Here is a 21,998-nt window from a genome sequence, read left to right as displayed (position 1 = left end):
CCCTTTCCTTGGGCACTGCCCTTATCCTGGGGTCCTGGCTGCTGCCATTCCTGGCCCTGGAAAACCAGTGCGGAACCCAAAGAAAGGTGGAAGAGCAGCTTTTAGAGAGGTGTTTTTATTCTTTGGGGACAAAGCCGGGTTCTGTGGGTGTAGGATTCTCCAGGTTCTCCAGGCTGTAGGGCCCAGAGGCTTAATCAAATTTTCAGACAAAACTGGAACCTTTCTTTTTTCCCGTTGGTTTATTTGTAGTCCTTGGGCAAACCAATGTCTTTGTTCGAAAGAGGGAAAATAATCCAAACGTTTTTCTTTTAACTTTTTTTTTAGGTTCAGGGGCACGTGTGTAGGCTTGCTATATAGGTAAATTGCATGTCACCAGGGTTTGTTGTACAGATTATTTCATCATCCAGATAAAAAGCATAGTACCAGATAGGTAGTTTTTTGATCCTCACCCTCCTTCCATGCTCCAACCTCAGGCAGGCCCCAGTGTCTGCGGTTCCCTTCTTTGTATCCATGTGTACTCAATGTTTAGCTTCTACTTATAAGTGAGAACATGTGGTATTTGGTTTTCTGTTTCTGAGTGAGTTCATTTAGGATAATGGCTTCCAGCTCCATCCATGTTGCTGCACAGGACATGATCCCATTCTTTTTTATGGCTGCATAGTATTCCATGGTGTATATGTGCCACATTTTCTTTTTTTTTTTTTTAAGGCAGAGTCTCGCTTGGTTGCCCAGGCTGGAGTGCAGTGGCAGGATCTCGGCTCACTGCAACCACCACCTTCCAGGTTCAAGCGATTCTCACGCCTAGGCCTCCCAAGTAGCTGGGATGACAGGCGCTTGCCACCACGCCTGGCTAATTTTCGTATTTTTAGTGGAGACGGAGTTTCGCCATGTTGGCCAGGCTGGTCTCAAACTCCTGACCTCAGGTGAACCACCCGCCTCAGCCTCCCAAAGTGCTGGGATTACAGACATGAGCCACCACTCCCTGCCACCACATTTTCTTTATCCTTTCTACCACTGATGGACATTTAGTTTGATTCCCTGACTTTGCGATTGTGTATAGTGCTGCCGTGAACATTTGTGTATATATTTCTTTATGACAGAATGATTTAGATTCCTTTGGGTATATAACCAATAATGGGATTGCTGAGTCAAATGGTAGTTCTGTTTAATCATGTCCCATTTGTCAATTTTTGCTTTCGTTACAATTATTTTTGGGAACTTTGTCATGAAATCTTTTTCCGTTCCTATGTCCAGAATGGTATTGCCTAGGTTATCTTCCAGAGTTTTTATAGTTTGGGGTTTTACATTTAAGTCTTTAATCCATCTTGAGTTGATTTTTGCATATGGTGTAAGGAAGTGGTTCAGTTTCAATCTTCTGCATATGGCTAGCTAGTTATCCCAGTACCACTTACTGAATGGGGAATTCTTTCCCCATTGCGTATTTTTGTCAACTTTGTCAAAGATTAGATGGTTGTAGGTGTGTAGCTTTATTTCTGGGCTCTCTATTCTGTTCCATTGATCTATGTGTCTGCTTTTGTACCAGTACCATGCTTTTGTACCAGTATCATGCAGTTTTGGTTACTGTAGCCCTGTAGTATAGTTTGAAGTTGGGTAATGCGATGCCTCCAGCTTTGTTCTTTTTGCTTAGGATTGCTTTGGCTTTTGGGGCTCTTTTTTGGTTTCAAATAAATTTTAATGCTTTTTTTTCTGATTCTGTGAAGAATGTTATTGGTAGTTTGATAGGAATAGCATTGAATCTATAAATTGCTTTGGGTAGTATGGCCATTTTAACAATATTGATTCTTCCTATCCATAAGCATGGAATGTTTTTCCATTTGTGTCATCTCTGATTTCTTTCAGCAGTGTTTTGTAATTTTTGTTGTAGAGATCTTTCATCTCCCTGGTTAGCTGTATTCCTAGGTATTTTATTCTTTTTGTGGCAATTGTGAATAGGATTGCATTCTTGATTTGGCTCTCAGCTTGGATGTCGTTGGTGTATAAAAATGTTACTGTATTTTGTATATTGATTTTGTCTCCTGAAAGTTAGCTGAAGTTGTTTATCAGATCTAGGAGCTTTTGGGCCAAGATCATGGGGTTTTCTAGATATAGAATCATATCGTCTGCAAACAGAGATACTTCGACTTCCTCTCTTTTTGGTTGCCTTTTATTTCTTTCTCTTGCCTGATTGCTGTGGTGAGGACTTCCAGTACTATCTTGAATAGGACTGAAGTGCCTTGTTCTACTTCTCAAGGGTAATGCTCCAGCTTTTGCTCATTCAGTATGATGTTGGCTGTGGTTTTGTCATAGATGGCTCTTATTATTTTGAGGTATGTTCCTTCAATGCCTGGTTTGTTGAGGGTTTTTAACATGAAGTCAAGTTGAATTTTATCAAAAGCCTTTTCTGTATCTATTGAGATGATACGTGAGTTTTGTTTTTAGTTCTGCCAAACCTTTTCTTTTAAAGCCCAACGAATAAAACCCATCACTTTTCACAAAACCACCACAGCAAGTAGGCAGGAAAGCCAGTGTTAAAAGTGAAATCTTTTGAATTTGTAGCACCTTTCCTTTTCCAAATCTAGCTGAAATTTCTCACTTGTTTTCCTTTTGATGAAGCTAACCACCGGCATTTCTCCTAAGAAATGGATATAAAAAAAGTTTGATATGGTTAAAGTAAGAAGTGCTAGCTCCTAGAATATCTCTGGATATTGCTGTCCCTTGTTACAGAGCATGAGCCCTGCCCAAAGACTGGAGTGTAATGGCATAGAAAAGGTCAGGAGCCCACTGAGCCAGAAGTATAGGAGGCTTGCAACAAAGTTTAACAGGGGCCTGTTGCTATCACTGGGTGGAGGGACAGATGGGAGAACACTCACACCATGGAATCTTAGGCAGCCATTAATAAAAATAAAAATAAGCCACATTGTTTGGTTTGTAGGGATTTCCTTGGGTATTGCTGAATTTACATTAGGATGTAAAGAAATGTTGCCGGGCGTGGTGGCTCATGCCCTATAATTCCAGCACTTTGGGAGTCTGAAGCGGGTGGATCACCTGAGGTCAGGATTTCAAGACCAGCCTGGACAACATGGTGAAACCCCATCTGTACTAAAATGCAAAAATTAGCTGGGTGTGGTGGTGGGTGCCTGTACTCCCAGCTACTCAGGAGGCTGAGGCAGGAGAATCGCTTGAACCCGGGAGGCAGAGATCGCAGTGAGCCGAGATCCCACCACTGCATTCCAGCCTGGGTGACAGAGCGAGACTCTGTCTCAAAAAAAAAAAAAAAAAAAAAAAAAAAAAAAGATGGCAGCTTTTCTGGTTCAAAAAAAAAAAAAGTGAAAAAATGTATATAACAGGACTCCAAATGTGTATGTTTGTATGGTGGTTATATAAGAAATTGCTAAATAAAATACAGGGTGTCCTGGTTAAATTTTAATTTTAGCAAAACAATCATTGCATGGAATATACTTACACTAAAAACAATTCTTTGTTTCTCTGAAATTCAAATTTGACTGAATGTCCTGTATTTTTATTTGCTAAATCTGGCGACTCTGTTATATAAGGTTGGAGAAAACTGTGAAAGGAAATATACCAAATCGTGGGAGGCAAGGAAAAATGGCACTAGTAACCCCCCCAGCAAATATGAAATGAACCCATTTTTGTAAAATTATATGCTTATCTGCATACATAGATGCACAAGGAAGTTAGAAAAAAAGGTTTTGGCATACTAAGTCTTTTGTAAGGAGCATGCATCATATACTAAGTGAAAAAGGCATGTGGCAGAGTAAAAAGTATAGTAAGATAATATGTGTGGAAAAAGAAACAAGTAAAACCCAGTATATGCTTGTTTAGGCTTGTATATGCAAAGATAGAGCTTTGAAAAGATGCCCATAAGACTGTCCAAAGTGGTATCTCAGGGTATGGGGTTGGGGAAGTAGGGTTAGCTTTGCTTTTATACTTCTTTATATGATATTATATCAACTAGCTCCAACAAAATCTAGTACTTATGTATTTTGAAAAAAAATAAATTTTTTAAGTAAGGCATTTAATCTGGAGCTTAAGAGCATAAACTTTGGAGCTATATACATGTGGACTCAGGCTGGATCCTGCCACCGTCTAATTGTATACTCCTTGGAAAGCTACTTTACCTTATCTGTAAAATGGAGATAAAATGCATGCCTGTTGTTTATGATGAAGATTATAAAGAGCTCTGTATTGTAACTGGCACACAATAGTTAACAACCTCTAATGCCAGTTGTTATTATTACTAGAAAATAACCTAGGACATAAAAATCATGATATTCAGGGAGATGCCTACAAACCCTGATCTTCTTGAAGCAAACCTTGATCTGCTGGAGGTAAGCCACCACCAACTGGCTTAGGATCTTGACCAAGACATCTCATCTCTGGGCCTCAGTGCCATATCTACACCATGAGAGAGATAGACTGGGTATCCTCTGCTTCATTCATTTACTCCACAGTTTTGGAGCAGTTGCTCCAAGTCAATCCCTGGCCTAGAAGCTGGAGACACAGAGAAGAGGGACCTGGCTCTACCTTCAAAGTCCTGGCTTGAGTCAAAGGTGACTCAGTCTCTCGGAGGTGATGCAAATAAACCAGGTGGTAAGTGCTACGAGATAGTGCATTTGGGCACCCAGAGAAGTGGGAGTCAGAGAAAACGGCCTTTTCAGCCACAACATTTGTGAATTTCAGGTCTTGGATTTTTTTAAGACACTGTGCGGATGGTTCCCAGAAAGGTAAGCAGAGAACAGAGGCTGAGTACCTGATGTTGATTTAGGATCGGCAGGGGAAGCAGGATGCCACACTGAGAACATCTCCTCAGAATGTCATAGGCTGCTTTATCTCCTCTAGGGGAGCTGGTCCTGGGCTTGGGCTCTGACATCAAAAGTGGATCCAAGGTTTTGTTTTTGCTTCTTGGTGCTTTCTTTGATGAACTTTCGGAATGAAGAGGAAATCTATTTATACTTCTTGTCTTTGGACGAACATCTTTCTCCATCGTGGAAGTTTGATTTTCAGCAACTTGACTTGGAAGAGATGAAGGAAGAATTTTTGGCTTTCCAACAGGAAAGTGTTTCTTAAACTCTGAGTCTGGACAACATTTACCCTGCAATTGTGAATAATATATCACATTTTAAAATGACTTCAGCTTTAATGGTCAGAAAATACAGTAGACTAGATAACACAAGAAATTCCCACTGTAAACACTTTTATATGGTGTATAAAATGTGACAGACATTCAATTTAATAGCTGGCTTTGCAGGAAAGAAAGAAAATTTTGCATTCCAGGAATGAAGGTCTGACTGGTTGCTATGGTTTGAATGTGTCTCCTCCAAAATTCAGGTGCTGCCAATGTGATGGTATTAAGAGGTGGGGCCTTTGGGGGTGATTAGATCATGAAAGCTCCTCCCTTTTTAATGGGATTAGGGTCCTTATAAAAGAGGATTCATGAAGTATTTGGCTACAGTCTTCTACTCTTTTGCTTTCTACCATGCTAGGAGGCAGCAAGAAGGCCCTCACCAGACACCAAATGGTGGTGCCTTGATCTTGAACTTCCCAGTCTTCAGAACTGTTCGAAATAAATTTGTGTTCTTTATTATTACTCTGTCTGCGGCATCCTGTTATAGCAGCACAAATGGACTGGTTAAGCACAGGAGTTGACACTGCTTATGGGAGATGTAGGGTCAACTTTGTAACTAGGGGCTTGGATGACAGGAAAGTCCCATCCACACAGGTGGGGATTTGGAAGTAAGACTCTATTGATCCTGCATAAAGCTGGAAACTTTAAAGGATAAATTATGGTGGGTAAGAGGAAAAGTATCAGCTAATGAGAAAAGGAAAGTGGCAAGGAAGCTTTTCTTTCTTGGGTCAGTATTTGAGTGTGGAGACGAAAACTTACGCCCCTGAAAACTCAAAATCACAGGTCCATGCCATTCCTGTGTGTGGGATTAGGATTTACTTTGGCCTCATGGTCTGGGAATCCCTGAGCAGAAGAATTAACATAAACATTGAGATGTCTGGCAGAAGCAATCACAAAATTCCTCTGGAGGGACAACAGCCTCAAAATAGGTCATAGAGGATCCTCATAGGTAGAGTCCCACCAGATAGAAACTCACAATCCAAAATTACAAACACACAAAGAAGCAATCCACCTTGAGTAAGAGTCATAGACACAAAAGTAGTCAGATTAGCCTCCAAGAAGTTCAGGTAATGCAACTATAGGATAGAGACTGTAAAATAAATTAATTAAAAATGATTAAATCTGGGAAAAGAATAACATCTCATGAAAAACAGAACAGGTAAATTTGAAATTTTCTAATTTGTAATTAACAAATAATAACTTTATATATTTATGGGGTACAATGTGATATTTTAATATAGATATACATTGTGGGATGATTAAATCAAGTTAATTAACATATCCATCATTTCACATACCTATCTTTTTTTTGTAGTGAGAACAAAAATAGGCAAATTTGAAAGAAAGATAAATTGAACTTCTAGACATGAAAAATGCAGGTATTGAACCTAAATGGATGGGCTAAAAACAGCAAATTAGATTTGGCCAAGAAAGAATGAATGAACTTGGAGATAATTTCAGGAAATTACCCAGAATATAGGGGATAGAAATAGAGAAAATATGAAAGGTTAAGAGACATAAGGCAATTAAAAGAGAGAAATGAAAAAAAAAAGAGAGTCATGAAAAAAAAGAGAGTCATGAAGCTAGAATGAGAATGCTTAATATACATGTGTTATGTTCCAGAAGGAGAGTTGAGAGAATGTGGGAGAGTTGGGGAATGTTGGGAATTCAAAGAGATAATAGATGAGAATTTTCAGGCCTGATTAGTGACATAAATCTTTATATTAAGGAAAGAGAAATCCTGAGCAGGAGAAAAGCAAACACATTTGAGTACATTGTTCTGAACAGAATGAATAAAAATAAAACTACTCTTAAACACGTTACAGGTAAAAGGCAAAGAGGATCTTGAAATCAACCAAATATAAAGATTACGTACAAAGGAATGGCAATTAGGCTGGAAGAAAATACATCAACAGCAATAACAGAAGTGGGATGGCAGTGGAATAATCTTCAAAATGATAAGAGAAAATAGCTGTTAATCTAGATTTTGATATCCAGCTAAACTATCATTCATGGATGCAAAAAACGGAAAGCTTATTTTCAGGCAACTAAAGATTTACTACTCAAGGTTCTTGGTGAAGAAGCTACTGTGATGTATTTCAGGAAGAGAGAAATCATACCCAGAAGGAAAGCTTAGGATCCAAGGAAGAATGTGAGTAAAGAGAAGGATAAACTTGTGAGTATATCCAGCCGGGCACAGTAGCTCATGCCTGTAATCCTAGCACTTTGGGAGGCCGAGGTGGGCAGATTATGTGAGGTCAGGAGTTCAAGACCAGCTTGGCCAACATGGAAAAGCCCATCTCTACTAAAAATACAAAAATTAGCCAGACGTGGTGGCACACACCTGTAGTACCAGCTACTTGAGAGGCTGAGGCAGGAGAACTGCTTGAACCCAGGAGGCGAAGGCTGCAGTGAGCCAAGATCATGCCACTGCACTCAAGCCCAGGCAACAGAGTGAGACTCTTGTCTCAAAAAAAAAAGAAAGAAAGAAAGAAAAAAAGCAAAACAAAAACATGTGAGTATGTCTAAACAGGCATGAGTTACATAAATAACAACAATAATCAGTAAAGAGGGGTAGTATGAAAGCAAAATGAAACAAAATTCTGGCAGCATTTTCATGTAAGATAGTTACAGTATTAACATGTTCTCAAATCTGTATACTGTTTGTAAGGAAAGTAGAGATAATGACTAACTTTAGACTTTATTAAGTCAAGTATTTATATTAAAATGCTAAGGGTAACTACTGAAATGATAGAAATAAATGTAAAATTGATGAATCAGTAGGAAAGAAGAAAGAGAATAAAGAAATCTTGCTCAATCCAATAGAAGACAAGGGAGAAGCAAGCAGCAGCAGCAGCAGCAGCAGCAGCAGCAGTAGTAATGAACAAGAGTGGTAAATGCAAGGCCCCAAAACGATGGGGGAAAATTATTGTTAATATCATTGAGAGTGATAAAGGCATTGTGATTAAGAAAATGACTGTATTTTTGAGATATTAAAGAATGATGGTGAAATAACAGGATATCTTGGATTTGCTTTAACATACTTTAGAAAAAAGAAAACAAACAAAGAATAGTTCAAGCCTGGAAAACTTTTGATTTCCACGTGTTAACAGCTATTTTCTCTTAGCACTTTGAAGATTATTCCACTGCATACCCACTTCTATTATTGCTGTTGATATATTTGCTTTCAGCCTAACTGCCATTCCTTTGCTTGTAATCTTCTTCGGTTGATTTCAAAGAAATCAACCTTTGCCTTTTACCTGTAATGTATCTAAGAGTAGATTTATTTTTATTCACCTTGTTTAGAACAACAACTGTTGTATCTGGGGAGTAAATACATGAATGTTTATTGTATTAACTTTCTACTGTCATATTTATTTGAAAGTTTTTGTAATCAATTTTATTTCTTTTATTTTTAGTGGACAAGTAATAATGATACATACTTATAGAATACAGAGTGATTTTCTAATACATGTATACAGTGTGTAGTGGCCAAATCAGAATTGTAATAAGATTTTTAATAAACAGATTAAGATGGTCAATAGATTCTATAGCCACCCAAGCTATCATTTTCAGACATATAAGGCCTAAAAAATTTGCCTCTCATGCTTTCTTTCTCAAGAAACTATTTGGGGATATGTTCTATCAAACAAGGAGTAACCTAAGAAAGAGAAAGATGAGACCTGAGATTTAGGAATCAGAACTCCAACCGTGGAGAGAGTGGAAGAAATTCCAGACCAACAGCTAATCATCAAGCCTGGGGCATAACATGCTCCCAAAATGAAATGGATAGACTATCTGATGTGTTTAGTTGTACTCAGGGGAATTTTCAGATCTGGTAGAGAATTTTAGGGATGATTTAGTGATAGGTACCTAGAAAGTGAAGCAAATGAAAAACCGAAGCAATTATTAAGTCCAGGTAAAACAAAAAGTTGTAGGAGAAAGAACACATAATCACAATTCATGTGGAAAACCATTTATAATGTTTACATGGTTATACTAATGTAATACTGAATATTTATTTAACCAGAATGAGTGAAATCAATACATTGGAAGGATGAAATGAAGAACTTTGGAGGTGTGTGTGTGGGATGGGTGGTATAAAAAAGTGAAATCTATATTCCTAAATCCTTATGAGTCAATAAGTAATATCTAAAACTGGAAAAAATATAAGAAGGGGCTTTAGACATATGAAGGTGATTACCAGAAGAAACAGCTAAAAGCAAAAGTAGAGTATTTGTGTCTGGGGAGTAGTTAGCATGAAGGGGACCAGTGGGGCTTATAGTTTTTCTGAGGTCGTGGGAGACAATTAACAAGGGCCATAATAAGTAAGTAAATTAGATAATATGTTAGAAGTTGGCAAATGCTATGGAAAAAGTAATAGAAGAAGGTAAGGGGTTGGTAAATATGTGATGGAGAGGGAGTTGCAATTTTAAATAGGTTGTTGTGGTACATCTCCTTGAGAAGGTGCCATCTGGGCAAAGACTTGAGAGAAGTGAGAGAGTTAGCTCCTGGAGTAAGGTGGGGAAGGTGAGGAGGTAGCTTCCAGCCAGAGGCAGTAGCCAGTGAAAAGGCCCTAAGGCATGGTATGCTCAAGAAACAATCAGGAGGCCAGTGAGCTGAACAGGAGTAGTACATGAGGTCAAAGAGGTGATGAGATAAGAAGGGAGGCAAAGATGACATAGATCTCTAAAGCCACTGTAGTTTTGAGTTTGCATAAAATGGGGCAAGAATCAGTACAGAGATCTGAACAGAGGAGCCAAACAATCTGACTTGTATTTTTAAGGGATCACGTTGACCTCTGTGATGAGAATAGACTGTAGGGGGCAAGGTGAGAAGTAGGAAGACCGTTTAGGAGACTGCTGCAGCATCTGGGCTAGAGAAGATGATGGTTCATACCAGGGTAGCAATGTGGAGGGAAAGAGAAGTCGAGAGTGAACCTGAGATTTTGGCCTGAACAACTGGAAAGATAGAGTTGCCATCAACTGAGATGGGCCAAGCTGTGGCAGAGAGGATTCCATTTCAGATGTGTTACATTTAAGATGTCTATCAAGCATTCAAGTGAAGATGCGGTAAATAGTAATATACAAATCTAGAGTTTGGGGAGAAAAACCCAGACTGAGATATAAATTTGGAAGTGTCTGACTACATATGGCTTTTTAAAAATTTTTTTAATTTTTATTTATTTATCTGTTTTTTGAGATGGAGTCTTGCTCTGTTGCCCAGGCTGGAGTGTAGTGGCGTGATCTCGGCTCACTGCAAGCTCCGCCTCCTGGGTTCACGCCATTCTCCTGCCTCAGCCTCCCGAGTAGCTGGGACTACAGTCACCCACCACCACACCCGGCTAAGTTTTTGTATTTTTAGTAGAGACGAGAGTTCACTCTGTTAGCCAGGTTGGTCTTGATCTCCTGACCTTGTGATCCTCCCGCCTCGGCCTCCCAAAGTGCTGGGATTACAGGCATGAGCCACCATGCCCAGCCTTACATATGGCATTTTTAAAAATCAGGAGGTAGGATGAAATAATGAAGGCAGTGAATATAGGTAGAGAAGAGACCAGAGACTAAGCCCTGGGGCCCCCCAAAATTAAGAGGTTGGGGAGGTAGAGAATGAGAGACCACCAATGTCCTTGAAAACCATGAAAGTGTGGTACCCTGGAAGCCGAGAAAGTCCACTGAGGAAGAGGGAGTGATGAGCAGTAAATGCTTCCCATAAATTGAGAACTGAGAACTGAGCATTGGATTTAGCAATGCAGAGGTCATTGATTTTGACAAGAGCAGATTTGGTTAAAATGGAGAGCCAGACTGGAGTGGGAATAAGAATGGGAGAAGAAAAGATGGAGGCAGTTACTTATAGACAACTAGCTCAAATGTTTTTCTACGGAGGGGAACAAAGAAACAAGATGGTAGCTTATAGGAAATGGGATCAGAAGTATTTCATGTTTTTCTGGCTTTGGGTCATATTAATACAAAGTTAAAGACTGAAAACCACAAAACCACCTAGTATACATGATTTCAATCCTTAATTTTCAAAATTAAAAAAAAATTCTTTTCGTGCAAGGCCATTGATATATAAATATTCAATAGTGGTACCCCTTTAAAAACTTATTGTAAGAAATGTTAGGACAACCTAGAGATTTGAGACTTTGTTGTTACCTGTGTGTACAGCTCATTTAACCTCTCTCTGTTGCAGGACAGAGAGGGGAGAATTGCTGGAGCAGTGTAGCAAAAAACTTGTGTGACCTTGTGTAGGCAAAAAGAGAGGGTGTATTATACCAGTAGGAGGGGATAGGCTTTAGAGAGGCACATAGAAAGCTCCTCTATGGTTAAGAGGTGCGAAGGCAAAGTAAGTGAGTGTGGATGCTGCCAAGGAGATAGATCTGGTGTTGGCTGGTTGTGGATGTCTTCTTTTCCTGAACAAGGAGATAAACCATTATCCTCATTTTCCTCAAAAGAAGAAAGAAGCTCAGAGAGGTTACACAGCCAGTAAGGGGCAGAGCAGAACTAAAATTCAGAGTTTCTGAGCACAAATCCAGTTCCATGTGTATTGGAGCTCCCCACTTCCCTGTAGCCTTCAAATAAGTGTGTAGGTGCCCTGGTTGCCAGGCTGGACATTTGAAGGGAAGTAGTCAGCTTTACTCTTGTTTTGGTGCTCACCAAGTATTTTCTCATTCAAACAGAACACATGGACCACTTATAGGATCGAATAAACATCAGTACTAAGGAAAACAAGTCAGTAGGTGATTTCCACGTACAGCCGAGGCTGAGAATCCCGTGGCTGGGGCAGCGCATCTCAGACTTGAAATGCCTGGGAAATCATGTGACCCTGCATATTCTGATTTAGCATTTCTAGGGGGAGGGCCTGAGATTCTGCATTTCTAACAGGATTCCAGGTGATGCTCATGCAGCTGGTCCACAGACTGCACTTCAAAAAGCAAAGAACTGAAAGGTGGAAACAATCCGAATGTTTACCAACAAGTAGAGAAACAAAATGTGGGATGACTGTAAAAAGGCCATGAACTTTGGGAGGCCGAGGAAGGCGGATAACCTGCGGTCAGGAGTTTGAGACTGGCCTGGCCAACATGGTAAAACCCCGTCTCTACTAAAAAAAAATACAAAAATTAGCCGGGCGTGGTGGCAGGCACCTGTAGCCCCAGCTACTCCGGAGGCTGAGGCAGGAGAATCGCTTGAACCCGGGAGGCAGAGGTTGCAGTGAGCCAAGATCATGCCACTGCACTCCAGCCTGGGCAACAGAGTGAGACCCTGTCTCAAAAAAAAAAAAAAAAGAAAAGAAAAGGCCATTAAAAGGAATGAAATGCTGATACATGCCACAACTACAACACGGGCGAACCTTGAAAATGTTACAATAAGTGAAAGAAGATGGTTACATAAGACCACATATTATATGAGTCCACTGATGTGAAGTGTCCAGAATAGACAAATCCATAGAGATAGAAAGCAGATTAGTGGTTGCCAGGAACTGGGAAGGTGAGGGAATGGATAGTACCTGCTAATGGGTATAGGATTTCTTTTTGGAATGATGAAAATATTCTAGAACCAGATTGCACAACATTGTGAATGTACCAAATGTCTCTATAGTGATGGCAAATTTTACATTATATGTGGTTTACCACAATAGTAAAAAGAAAAAAAAAAGAGCGAAAAGCTGGATCGTCTCTATGGTTTCTTTAGTTTTGATATTCTGTAGTTTTAAGAACTGAAGTGTTAAGAAAGGTAAACAACTTTCTGCCCAAGGAGAAGGAGAAGAGTTCTTTGGAGAGAAGCCTTGGTAAGTTTCCCAAAGGGGAAATGCTCTGTTCTGTGCAAAAGAAGGGAGCAACTTGGCACAGCAATGCACTAAACGGCGCTTAGGGGCTACGGAGGGAGTGTTCCCAGGCAAAATCAGTCAGTCAGTCAATCACATAACTGCGCCTCTACAGAGTCCTCTTTTTGCACCAAGCCCTGATGTCAGGAAAATGGAAAAAGTCATTCAGTTTTGCAGGAAGCTCACAGTCTAATAGAGAAGACTCCCACATGGGACCGAAAACAGTAAGACAGGCCCTATTGAGGACCAAATTGCAATGTCCAGGCCATGAAGTTTGGAGATGGTCAGAGGTGATCGGGGGTGTTGGGAGTGGTAAGGGAAGCCCCTTTGAAGGGCTGGGCACAAATGAAGACCAATTTTTGTGTGCTTGATTAGCCTAAGCAAGTCACTAAACTATCTTTTTGAACAAAGCAAAAAATAAATATGGGACCCTTTAATATCCATGCTATGTAAAATTGGGCCCAGAATCTGCCTTTCCTATCACACTTTTCAGAATGTGGATGAACTATTGGCACCATTAGAAAATTACTAAGTGCTACTCACCATATGGTGGAAATACTTATTTTCTGGAATCATTTGGTTGCAATAATGACAGTAGATTTCCCTTTCAGGAGCTGAAATTCTTTCCCCTGAATAAGCAGAGAAACAACACCACAAATGATTGTCCTTGTCAACGGCTAGCCCAGCTCTCCCACAACTGCCTACATGGCCTGTGCTCATGAGCATGAACTGCCCCCCGGACCTGCCTGGTCTTGACTTTCCTGCGCTGCCGGCATCCTTGACCACACAGACAACTCTTGGCCGAATCACCCACATCATTTCCTTTATGGCCACAGATGTGCACTCAGGGCAGCAGCAACCATAATGGAGAGACATTTTCCTGGATCAGGACTGGTTTCTAAGGAGATGAATGGAGCTGTAGCCGCGGATGCCAACCCCCTCCATTCTGACTGTGCTCTTTCATTGCACCAGTTTTCAGACTCTGTGATCAGACCAGGTGTTGGTTGAACACATTTTTGTTGACAGTGTTGAAGCTGTGTTGTGTTGTGTTGTGTTGCACTGAAGTTGTGTTGAAGACTGTGTTTGATTCTGTTGACGTCCAGCCATGCTGGGATGAAGGAAATATACATGACTCTCACAATTTTCAGGTTTCCATTGGCCAGTTTTGCCCTTGGGTGGATTGTGTATCAGGAGAAGGTTACTGTGTGGGGAGTTTTAGGCTCTCTCCCATGTTACCATGTTACCAAAACAACTAGCAAAGACACCAAAGGATCTGTCACACTGATGGTTGTGTGACAGTAAATACACCCTCATAAAGAGGTGAGTGATTCAAGTGAACATAAAATGGTACCAGGGAGCCAATACATAGGCCCCCAGGCCAGGAGCCATTGCTAACTCCCTTCTGGCCATTGTTGATAATGGAAAAAGCCCTAGATTCAGTGCCAGGAAGTGTGGGAGTCCAGTCTTATTTTTGCCTCTAGCAAGCCCCTGCTTTATTCTGTGTGTAGGTTTCTCATCTGTAAAAGGATGCAATGGATCTCTGCCAGGCTAGGACTGTGCTAGAGGTGCTCAAAGAAAGCCTCCTGTTTCCTAGGACTCCCCATGGTCCCCCCTTTTTTTTTGAGACAGAGTTTTGCTCTTGTTGCCCAGGCTGGAGTGCAATGGCACGATCTCGACTCACTGCAACCTCCGCCTACCGGGTTCAAGTGATTCTCCTGCCTCAGTCTCCCAAGTAGCTGGGACTACAGGTGTCCGCCACCATGCCCGGCTAATTTTGTATTTTTAGTAGAGACGGGGTTTCTCCATGTTGGTCAAGGTGGTCTCGAACTCCCAACCTCAGGTGATCTGCCCGCCTCGGCCTCCCAAAGTGCTGGGATTACAGGCATTAGCCACCCCGCCCAGCCTTCTCCATGGCCTCTTTACTCAACTTTGTGGTAGCTAGGCTCTAGCCCCGGCCTCCTGGTCTCCCTGGACCAGTCATTTGAAGGCCACAGCAGACACACAGGAAGGCCACTCTGAGGCATGGTTTAGAATTAGAATAGCCAGATGAATTGAGACCTATACAGCAAATACACTTGTCATCCGTCCTGTTGAGAGCTTCCCTTCCTTGCATCCCATCCAGGAAAGGCTCTGGCCCTTGGAACGTCTCTCTTCCACCCCAGTTTGTGTGCTTACCTTTCCCGAGCTGGGCCTGTTCACTCCGACAGACATCTCTGTGCTGGGCGAGCATGCGGTGCATGATGAACTGGCCACAGCCTTGGCAGAGCTCTGTCCGGCTGCCACAGTAGGACTCGTGGAGCTCCAGCTTGCTGAGCTGCATGTCCAGTTTGCAGAACTTACACTCAACAGGGCGCTCCTGGCACTCATTGGCCTGTGGGAGGCAGCAGGAAGGGCATGATCACTGGCCCTTTTTTTTTTTTTTTTTTTTTGAGACAGAGTCTCATTGTGTTGCCCAGGCTGGAGTGCAGTGGCTTGATCTTGGCTCACTGCAACCTCTGCCTCCCGGGTTCAAGCAATTCTCCTGCCTCAGCCTCCCAAGTGGCTGGGACTACAGGCGTGTGCCACCACGCCCAGCTAATTTTTGTACTTTTAGTAGAGACGGGGTTTCACCATGTTGGTCAGGCTGGTCTCGAACTCCTGACCTCGTGATCCGCCCGCCTTGGCCTCCCAAAGTGCTGGGATTACAGGCGTGTGCCACTGCGCCTGGCCGATCACTGGCCTCTTTGTAGGCAGATCAAGGACTTGTGCCCATCTCCCTAGGGAATTAGGGCCAATACGAGAAAGCAGATGAGAAGGGCCAGAATGCGGGATTGCCTTCGGGGAATCTGAGCTCTGATGGACTCATGGACCATGGAAAACCCTTCTGACCAGTATCTGGGGGACAGGAGGACCTGTGTTATGCGGTGGGCTAGTTCTCCACTGCTCTCCAAGCCTAATGGGGTGAAAAGAGTGGTCAGGTGGAAATCTCTATTACTGGCCTCCCGTTTCCCCTTCCTCTCCTTTTCTCAGGTTGGTCTATTTGGCTGTAAAGGAGAAATCACATGGGGCTCTTACCTTATGAAACTCCAGCGAGGACTTCTGCATGCTCTGCTGACACATCGTACACCCAACCTAAACACACACACACACACACACACACACCAGATGTGGGTCCACCCAACACCCAGAGCCTGCCCCACATCCACTTTGGCTCACGGTGTTCCGGGTTTGGGTCTGTGAACTCCCAGAGGGCAGGGATCCGATGTGGCTACCTCAGTGTCTCTCTAGCACCCAGCCCAGTGTTCAAGAAGTGTTTGTCAGACCAGTCTGAGTTGGCAACGGCTGCCTGAGCTTGAGTATCTCCAGAGAGACAGATCAGGGGCCCCAGGAGGAATGGACATGGAAAGGCGGGAAACAGGGCTCCATCTGACTGCCTTCCAGGACCTTCCTTTTTCACATCCTCTCTTTACAGATCTCAAGAGAACAGCCAGTCTTTCCTGAAACCAGAACCTCTTGCCTATGCCAGATCCATAAGCCTGTAGGGAAAGGATTGGAAATGGGAAAATTGGAGGTAGACTCAGATTAGCATGAAAAAGGCAGGATTAACATTTCCTTTCCATGGGGCTTCGTGTGGAGGGGATAAATGACTTCCCATGGCCCTCAAGTGAGTCTCTGCCTGGGGGACTGGACCCTTGCCTTAAGTCCCCAGCCCTCACCCCAACTCCCGGACCCCATCTCTCCTGCAGGGAGGACTGGACCCATTCCCTGACTCCCAGACCCCTTCTTTCTTGCAGGGAGGATGGAACACTTGCCCCTCCCAGACCCCATCTCACCTGCAGGGAGGACTGGACCCTCGTCCCCCAACTCTCAGACCCCATCTCTCCTGCAGGGAGGACTGGACCCACTCTGTGACTCCCAGATCCCATCTCTCCTGCAGGGAGGACTGGACCCACTCTGTGACTCCCAGACCCCATCTCTCCTGCAGGGAGGACTGGACCCACTCTGTGACTCCCAGACCCCATCTCTCCTGCAGGGAGGACTGGACCCACTCTGTGACTCCCAGACCCCCTCTCTCCTGCAGGGAGGACTGGACCCACTCCGTGACCCCCAGACCCCATCTCTCCTGCAGGGAGGACTGGACCCACTCCGTGACTCCCAGACCCCATCTCTCCTGCAGGGAAGATGGAACACTTGCCCCTCCCAGACCCCATTTCACCTGCAGGGAGGACTGAACACTCACCTTGACTCCCAGACCCCATCTCACCTGCAGGGAGGACTAGACCCTCATCCCCCACCTCTCAGACCCCATCTCTCCTGCAGGGAGGACTGAACACTCGCCTTGACTCTCAGACCCCATCCTCCCTGCCGCCTCCTCACCTGCTGGTGCTCCACCTTGCAGTGCTCCTCCGTGGTTTCCTTGGGGACAGGCTCCTCACACTCCGGACACAGGACCAGGAACCGCAGGCAGTAAGCCTCATGGAGGGTGAAGTTGGCAGAGACTACATGTCTTTTACTACAGGGTCAAGGTGTGGGGATAGAAAAATAGACTTATTTTCGTATTATAAAACATGGAGCTGTATTTCATACCCAGGGCTAGATCTCCAGAGGCCTTAAGCACTGAACAGATGATGATGATGACACCACCTGCCCCACACTCCCTGTGTGGGTCCAAAAGTCAGAACAGTGAGGCAGCATCTAATAAGAATAAGGATGATCTACAGAGCTCTTACATTGCTGGGGCGGGGCATGGGAAGGAGCAGGAGGGAGGAATTACAAAGGGGCATGGGGAGCTTTTGGGGTGACAGGAAGCTTCATTATCTCAATTACGGGGATGGTGTTTCATGGATGTATATAACTTAGGCCAAAACTTATCAATTGCTACCCTTTAAAATGTGAGGTTTATTGTAGGTCAATTATACCTCTATAAGGCTGTTTTTAAAATGAAACATTTCGTTTAAAATAATGTAAATAATTAAATTATTTCAGTTTAAATAATGTAAATAATTAAATTATTTCAATTTAAATAATGTAAATAATTAAATTATTTCAATGTAAATAATGTAAATAATTAAATTATTTCAATGTAAATAATGTAAATAATTAAATTATTTCAATGTAAATAATGTAAATAATTAAATTATTTCAATGTAAATAATGTAAATAATTAAATTATTTCAATGTAAATAATGTAAATAATTAAATTATTTCAATGTAAATAATGTAAATAATTAAATTATTTCAATTTGAATAATGTAAATAATTAAATTATTTCAATTTGAATAATGTAAATAATTAAATTATTTCAATTTAAATAATGTAAATAATTAAATTATTTCAATTTAAATAATTCGAGAGAAGTGCCAAATTCTCTTGAATCTTTTTTCTTGTTTTCTGGTGCCCCTGTTTGGTCCACAGTGTTAGGAACGCAGCCCTGCTAGGCTCACGCTTCCTGCCAGGGCCATGCCAACTTCCAAAATCTCCAAAGCAAGAGCTTCCCAAGTCTCCCCTGCCTTCAGGTTCACCTGCGCTAACTCACAGAGACTCCGAGGTTCTTCCTGGAGACCACAGTGAAGGAAGGGTTCTGAGCCTCCCACCTCCTGGCCAGGACATTTTTCTCTAACCGTCCTTTTTGCCAAGAAGTGCCCCCTTTTGGCTGGGTGTGGTGGCTCATGCCTGTAATCCCAGCACTTTGGGAGGCCGAGGCAGGTGGATCACCTGAGGTCAGGAATTCAAGCCCAGCCTGACCAACATGGAGAAACCCGGTCTCTACTAAAAACTATAAAATTAGCCAAGTGTGGTGGTTCACGCCTGTAATCGCAGCACTTTGGGAGGCCGAGGCGGGTGGATCACCTGAGGTCAGGAGTTAGAGATCAGCCTGGCCAACATGGTGAAACCTCATCTCTACTAAAAAAATACAAAATTAGCCGGGCATGGCGGTGCACGCCTGTAATCCCAGCTACTCGGGAGGCTGAGGCAGGAGAATCACTTGAACCCGAGAGGTGGAGGTTGCAGTGAGCTGAAATCGCGCCATTGCACTCCAGCCTGGGCAAAAAGAAGCGAAACTCCATCTTAAAAAAAAAAAAAAGAAGAAGAAAGAAAGAAATGACCCCTTTCATTTCCATCAGCTCTTGCTTGTGGCAGCTCGGGAGAAGGGAAATGGGGTGGCTGTAGCCGTAAAGGCCCAGGGGACGAGAAGAGTTACATGCCCATGTTCCTGGCACATGGGACGTGCTCCGAGAGGGACTGTCAAAGCCTCACTCCTCTTCTGCCCAGGCAGCGGGCACACAGGCAGCATCATCTTCCCTTCCTCTGCTGTCTCTCCTCTGCCTGACCTGGCCCCTTCTCCCTCTGCTCTTCCTGGGCTGGTTGAGAAACCAGAGTACTTGAAGGGTCTGGCTGGAGCAAAGTTCTCTGGGGAGGGTCCACTCAGGTCCCTGTCACAGGTAGGGAGCTTTGAGAATGGGGCTTTTTGACCGGTCAGATTCCGCCCCCCCCGCCCCCCCCCCCGTTAGAGGTGTGGTCCCAGCCCCCTGCTCTGTCCCCCCTGCCCTGCCCCACGGCTCCCTTTCCAAGGAGGGTGAGAGTAGTCCTGGAGAATCTCCGTGGGACACTTTCTTTCACAGATGGGTGTGAAGGTCATAGTATCAGAACCCCAAATTAGGACCCAAGGTCTCACAGGTATGAGTAGCCCAGTTGGGACCACTGGCCGGGCTATTTGGCTTCAGAACTGTCCCAGAAAGCCTAACATTTGGGGGAAAGGGGCTGCAGTGAAGTGGAGGTAATGCTGCCCACCCCCACCCAGAGATTACCAAGTTTAAACCCTCCTACCCTTGGGGCCCACGGTCTCCAGCTGCTTGTCCTCCTAAGTGTTCTTATGCAGGAACCACTTTCTGCTCCTTTCAGAAACAGCCCTATGTCGTCTGCGTCTCTTCCTCGCCAGCCCGGGTCTGCCGCTGGAGAAAGCGCTTTCTTACCAGTTCCTGCACACCGAGAAGTCTCCTTCCATGTTCTGCTCTCTGCAGGCTTTCGGTTGAGTTTCGTTTCTTGCAGGCAAGGAAACAAAACTGAAAGTTTTCCGACGGCCCAGCCCACAGCTTCAGGGAGGGAGGAGATCTTCAGAATTCTCGGCTCAGGATTTCCCGTTGATTCCTGAGGCTGGACCCTCCCAGGAAGCCCCTTTACAGCATGGCCAGCCCCTGCTGTCGCCCTTGGCCGTCATTCTGTGCTGCTGTCACAGCCGCGTCTACCTCCCTGAGGGTGGCAGCCTGAGGCCAGGCCTCTCCTGGGCAGCACAGCAGCTTGTTCCCTCACCCTGGCTGGCTGGCTTCGCTCTGTCTGGGTCTCCATCCCTTTTCCAAACCATCCACCTCCCACCCTTCTCCCCCATCTCCGGCTCCCTTCTGGTCCTCCCCTGCAGGAAAGAGGGAACTTGCCTTGTTGAGCTTGAATGCTGTTCCCTAAAAATGGCTCCTGGACTTCCAGGCGGTGAGGACCTTGCAAACAGCGTCCAGGGAGGCTCTGGGGATGCAGGGTGGTGTGAGCCCAGACCCAATCTGGTGTGTATCCTCCTGGGGGTCCTTAGAGTTTTTCCAGACCCTAGAAACAGCTGTGCTAACAGAAGAACTCTAAACAACGTCTGGAGTGATGACAAGCAGGCCCAGAGAATTCCCGTGGCGTCTGCCAATGGGGTGGGTGCCGCCTCTCTGAGGAGGATAACAAGATTAAGGGAAAGTCCAGGCAGGGCTCCAGCCTCCAGGCAGGCTCTAAAATTCAGGCACTATATGAGAAGCAGTGTGTGGTGGTACTGATGATCACAGTGATAGGAGGGAAGAATGAAAGACTGTTTCAACATTGTTCCTATGTTCCAGGCACCATTCTAAGCATTAGGTAGGCATTGTCTTCGTTTTAATCCCTCATGTAAGCATTATTAACTCCATTTTGCTATGGAAAACAGAGGCAGTGACAGAGTGAGACTCTGCCTCAAAAAAGAAAAATGAAAAGAAAAAAAAGAGAAAATGGAGGCAGAGAGAGGCTAGGTCAATTGCTCAACATCAGAGCTGGGATTCACACCAGGCTGATATGACTCAGGTGTCTATGTATCTAACCAAGGCCCCATCCACCTCATTTGACAGCTAGTTGGGGTAGTGAGCACTTGGCTGAGAGTCAGAGACTGAGGTTTGCATCTTATCTTGTTCCCTTCCTCATCAGCTAGGCAAGCTCCTTAATCCTTCTGACCCTCACTACCCACTCCTGTCTGTCTCTGGGCAGTCTGTCAATATCAAGAATGAAAAACGAGTGGGCTGGGCTTGGTGGCTCATGCCTGTAATCCCAGCACTTTGGGAGGCCGAGGTGGGCGGATCACGAGGTCAGGAGTTCGAGACCAGCCCGACGAACATGGTGAAACCCCGTCTCTACTAAAAATACAAAAATTAGCTGGGTATGGTAGTGCTTGCCTATAATCCCAGCTACTCAGGAGGCTGAGGCAGGAGAATTGCTTGAACCCAGGAGGTGGAGGTTGCAGTGAGCCGAGATTGCACCACTGCACTCCAGCCCGGGCAACAGAATGAGACTCTGTCTCAGAAAAAAAAAAAAAAGGGCTGTGCGCGGTGGCTCACGCCTGTAATCCCAGCCCTTTGAGAGGCCGAGGCAGGTGGATCACGAGGTCAGGAGATCGAGACCATCCTGGCTAACACAGTGAAACCCTGTCTCTACTAAAAAACTACAAAAAATTAGCCAGGCGAGGTGGCGGGTGCCTGTAGTCCCAGCTACTCGGGAGGCTAAGGCAGGAGAATGGCGTGAACCCAGGGCGGAGCCTGCAGTGAGCCGAGATCGCGCCACTGCACTCCAGCCTGGGCGACAGAGCGAGACTCCATTACAAAAAAAAAAAAGAAAAGAAAAAAGAAAGAAAGGAAGAAAGAAATGGAAAAGAAGGAAAAACGAAGAGCTTTCTTTTCACATATTGTCTCCTGCTGAGATGGGATAGGGGTGGTGGCAGGGGTGTGTAGACTGGACACCTTAGAGGAATGGAATGTGTGGCCAGGGGATAGGAGTG

At 44.1% G+C, this 21,998-nt stretch overlaps 2 protein-coding genes across 4 annotated transcripts; both read right to left on the bottom strand.

Moving 5' to 3' along the window:
- Window positions 1-99: 99 nt before the first annotated feature.
- LOC100995017 (XIAP-associated factor 1) lies at window positions 100-21,357 on the bottom strand. Of its 3 annotated transcripts, XM_024926242.4 has the most exons (8): window positions 20,380-21,357; window positions 19,921-19,989; window positions 17,324-17,459; window positions 16,022-16,078; window positions 15,143-15,338; window positions 13,511-13,596; window positions 4,772-5,113; window positions 100-2,632 (listed from the first exon to the last, which is right to left on the bottom strand). In XM_024926242.4, the coding sequence occupies exons 2-8, from the start codon at window positions 19,950-19,952 to the stop codon at window positions 2,576-2,578; spliced, it is 906 nt and encodes a 301-aa protein (XP_024782010.2). In that variant the 5' UTR covers window positions 19,953-19,989; window positions 20,380-21,357; the 3' UTR covers window positions 100-2,575. The 3 variants fall into 3 exon arrangements, with proteins under 3 accessions (XP_024782010.2, XP_008960740.2, XP_024782015.2); XM_008962492.6 differs by lacking the exons at window positions 19,921-19,989; window positions 20,380-21,357 and adding an exon at window positions 19,775-19,781; XM_024926247.4 differs by lacking the exons at window positions 15,143-15,338; window positions 16,022-16,078; window positions 17,324-17,459; window positions 19,921-19,989; window positions 20,380-21,357 and adding an exon at window positions 13,714-15,115.
- On the bottom strand, window positions 16,489-17,303 carry LOC134729440 (collagen alpha-2(I) chain-like). The gene is given in 2 exon segments (XM_063598636.1): window positions 16,489-17,240; window positions 17,243-17,303. Coding segments are annotated over 2 exon segments (753 nt in total). The 3' UTR covers window positions 16,489-16,548.
- Window positions 21,358-21,998: the final 641 nt, after the last annotated feature.

Source organism: Pan paniscus, chromosome 19 (assembly GCF_029289425.2).
Source record: "Pan paniscus chromosome 19, NHGRI_mPanPan1-v2.0_pri, whole genome shotgun sequence".
NCBI classification, from domain to species: domain Eukaryota; kingdom Metazoa; phylum Chordata; class Mammalia; order Primates; family Hominidae; genus Pan; species Pan paniscus.
The sequence above is the reverse complement of the archived record's forward strand: the minus strand, read 5'-3'. Positions and strand labels throughout refer to the sequence as shown.